General features: G+C 37.4%; 1 protein-coding gene across 1 annotated transcript in view; it reads right to left on the bottom strand.

The window, feature by feature from the left end:
• MEIOB (meiosis specific with OB domains) overlaps positions 1–1,536 on the bottom strand; it is a gene marked incomplete at its 5' end in the record, with an annotated part of 27,095 nt that extends 25,559 nt beyond the window's left edge. The window contains one exon of the mRNA XM_010830649.1: positions 1,479–1,536. Within this exon, the coding sequence (XP_010828951.1) occupies positions 1,479–1,536 (58 nt within the window). The remainder of the gene's footprint in view (positions 1–1,478) is intronic.
• Positions 1,537–2,608: the final 1,072 nt, after the last annotated feature.

Here is a 2,608-nt window from a genome sequence, read left to right as displayed (position 1 = left end):
GCTGTGTGACCCCATAGACGGCAGCCCACCAGGCTCCCCCATCCCTGGGATTCTCCAGGCAAGAACACTGGAGTGGGTTGCAATTTCCTTCTCCAATGCATGAAAGCAAAGAGTGAAAGTGAAGTCGTTCAGTCATGTCCGACTCTTAGCGACCCCATGGACTGCAGCCTACCAGGCTCCTCTGTCGATGGGATTTTCCAGGCAAGAGTACTGGAGTGGGGTGCCATCGCCTTCTCTGACCTGTCACTATTCCACAAGTCAATTAACACAGCCACAATTACTCAGGTGATTCAAACAAAATAGTCTTCTGTCAAAATTACTGGCTGGCTGGCTAGAGCTCTGATTCCCTCAAGCTGTATCAAAGGATTTATACCATACCCTTTAATAAAAAGCACTGACACTTTAGAAGCTAGAAATAGTGTATTGCTACTTTTGGCATTCTATATTGTATCTGTGCATGTAAACTATAAAAGTTTGAAGATCGGCTGATTTTACTTATTTGTTTTGGTCTCTGTTGCGGCACGCGGGATCTCAGTCTTCCTCCCAGCATGTGGGACCTAGGTCCTTGACTAGAAATCAAACACGGGCCCCCTGCTTTGGGAGCTTGAAGTCTTAGCCATTGGACAGCTGGGAACAGCTAGGGAAGTCCCTGAAGGTCAGTTGATTTTAAAAATCTGATTTTAGTCTTGGATTATGTTTCCATAGTCCTAAAACTGTTGCACAGACAACTAAATAAGGACCACTAAAGCCAGACTTAACTGTATTTCCCACATATGAAAGATGATTTTTTTCCCCTGAATCATTTAGTTCTTTGAATAAATACACAGATACTGCTGCATACTTCCCTCCCTCAACACTGTCTTGACATCCATGCTGGAAAACCTTCCTCCTACCACTTTCTGTTTTCTATGAGACTTACCTGTGTGCTTGTATCTGATACTGACAGTTTACACGGAGTTCCTACTTTATGTTACACACTCTTACATATACAAGCTCATGTAAGTCTCATCCCAGCTTTGTTTATCCTGATTCTGAGGCTCTACATAGGAGAGACTCGGGGGTGAGCCCTGTCAATCAGGCTCCACATCCATCCTCTCAGAAGCTCTGATATCTGAGGATGATGATAGAGACTACAACTTCTTTCTCCAGTCTTTACACTGGGTTTTGCACAATGGAGGAGCTCAGAAAATACATGTTGATACACATTAATGAGCTGACCAATTTAACTAGCTATTTTAATACTGTATACACAGCTTTTAAAGTTATGCTTTAGAAATATCAAATAAAACCATTAAAATGATTTTAATGCCCTCACACATGTGGCCTTAAGTCAAGTACTTTACCATGCAATAGAGAACATGGCCATTGCTCTTAGGGAGTTAAACAGGCATGAGAAATTTAATCACTTAAATATACTTTGTTGTAGTCATAAGCCACAGTTGATGAAAAGTGAAGCAAAGAGTTAAATAGAACTCAGCTTTTTCTGTCTGGAAAGCCTTTGACATCTGTTTTTCCAATAACTATGCCGATTATTTTCTGAAAAACAAAAGGGTTATAGAAGACGAATATTAAACACAGATGGAGATGGTAAATTTAATTTCATGGACTTGTTATATTTTACTGGTTCTAACAAACATTTTTGACTAGGAACCATTTAAATGTATTTATTCCAGACAAACATCTAAAAGAACTTCATAAATGTTCATTCTACAAGGAATAGTACAAAGTAATAAGACAGTTAACTACTATTACAAATATAATCATTTAATACTTAGTATGTTTCTACTTTATTTTCAATCACTAGGTGGAGCACAGTAACTGCCCTATGCTATCAATTCTTACTGAATTCATTCAAAGCACATGTATAATGCAATTTAATTTGCCATGGTCTTCAAAGCTTTCTTTTATATACAGTTTTCTAACAATCCACATAGAATTGCTTAGCTTCTTAATGCAAACATGCTGGACAGTAACATATATTAGATTGTAACAAAACTTGCATATCACTGCTAATAAATCTAAGCTTGCATATCACTGCTAATAAATCTAAGCTCTAAAGTCCTAGATCTTAAACCTTAAAGGTATTAACATGTCTTTAATATTTTTAATGTTCTCTATAGTGACTAATAAAGAAAAATTAAATATTTTTAAATACTTTAAAAAATAAAAATAACTACCTTTTTCTGAAAGGATGAACTTATAATTCTAGCTACTGACTTTAACCTTGCAATAATCTGCTCAATTTCAAATACATGCAATCTTTTAAGACTACCACATCCTAGCTGAGCTATTAGCTAGCCTTATTACATTTAGACACACTGTTATTATTTTTTTTAATTCCATATGCTGCAGCTCTCACTGAATTTTGTTAGGAAAACAACTAGTGAGAATATTGAATAAAGTTTTCTAATGAAGAGGCAATTAGCAAAGAGTTTACCTTTCAAGAAAAACTGTAACAGCCATAATTATTTTTAACATTGCTAAGTCACTTCAGTCGTGTCCAACTCTGTGCGACCCCAAAGACGGGAGCCCACCAGGCTCCCCCGTCCCTGGGATTCTCCAGGCAATAACACTGGAGTGGGTTGCCATTTCCTTCTCCAATGCATGA

Source organism: Bison bison, unplaced genomic scaffold (assembly GCF_000754665.1).
Source record: "Bison bison bison isolate TAMUID 2011002044 unplaced genomic scaffold, Bison_UMD1.0 scf7180017859082, whole genome shotgun sequence".
In the NCBI taxonomy this organism is placed as follows: Eukaryota; Metazoa; Chordata; class Mammalia; order Artiodactyla; family Bovidae; genus Bison; species Bison bison.
The sequence above is the reverse complement of the archived record's forward strand: the minus strand, read 5'-3'. Positions and strand labels throughout refer to the sequence as shown.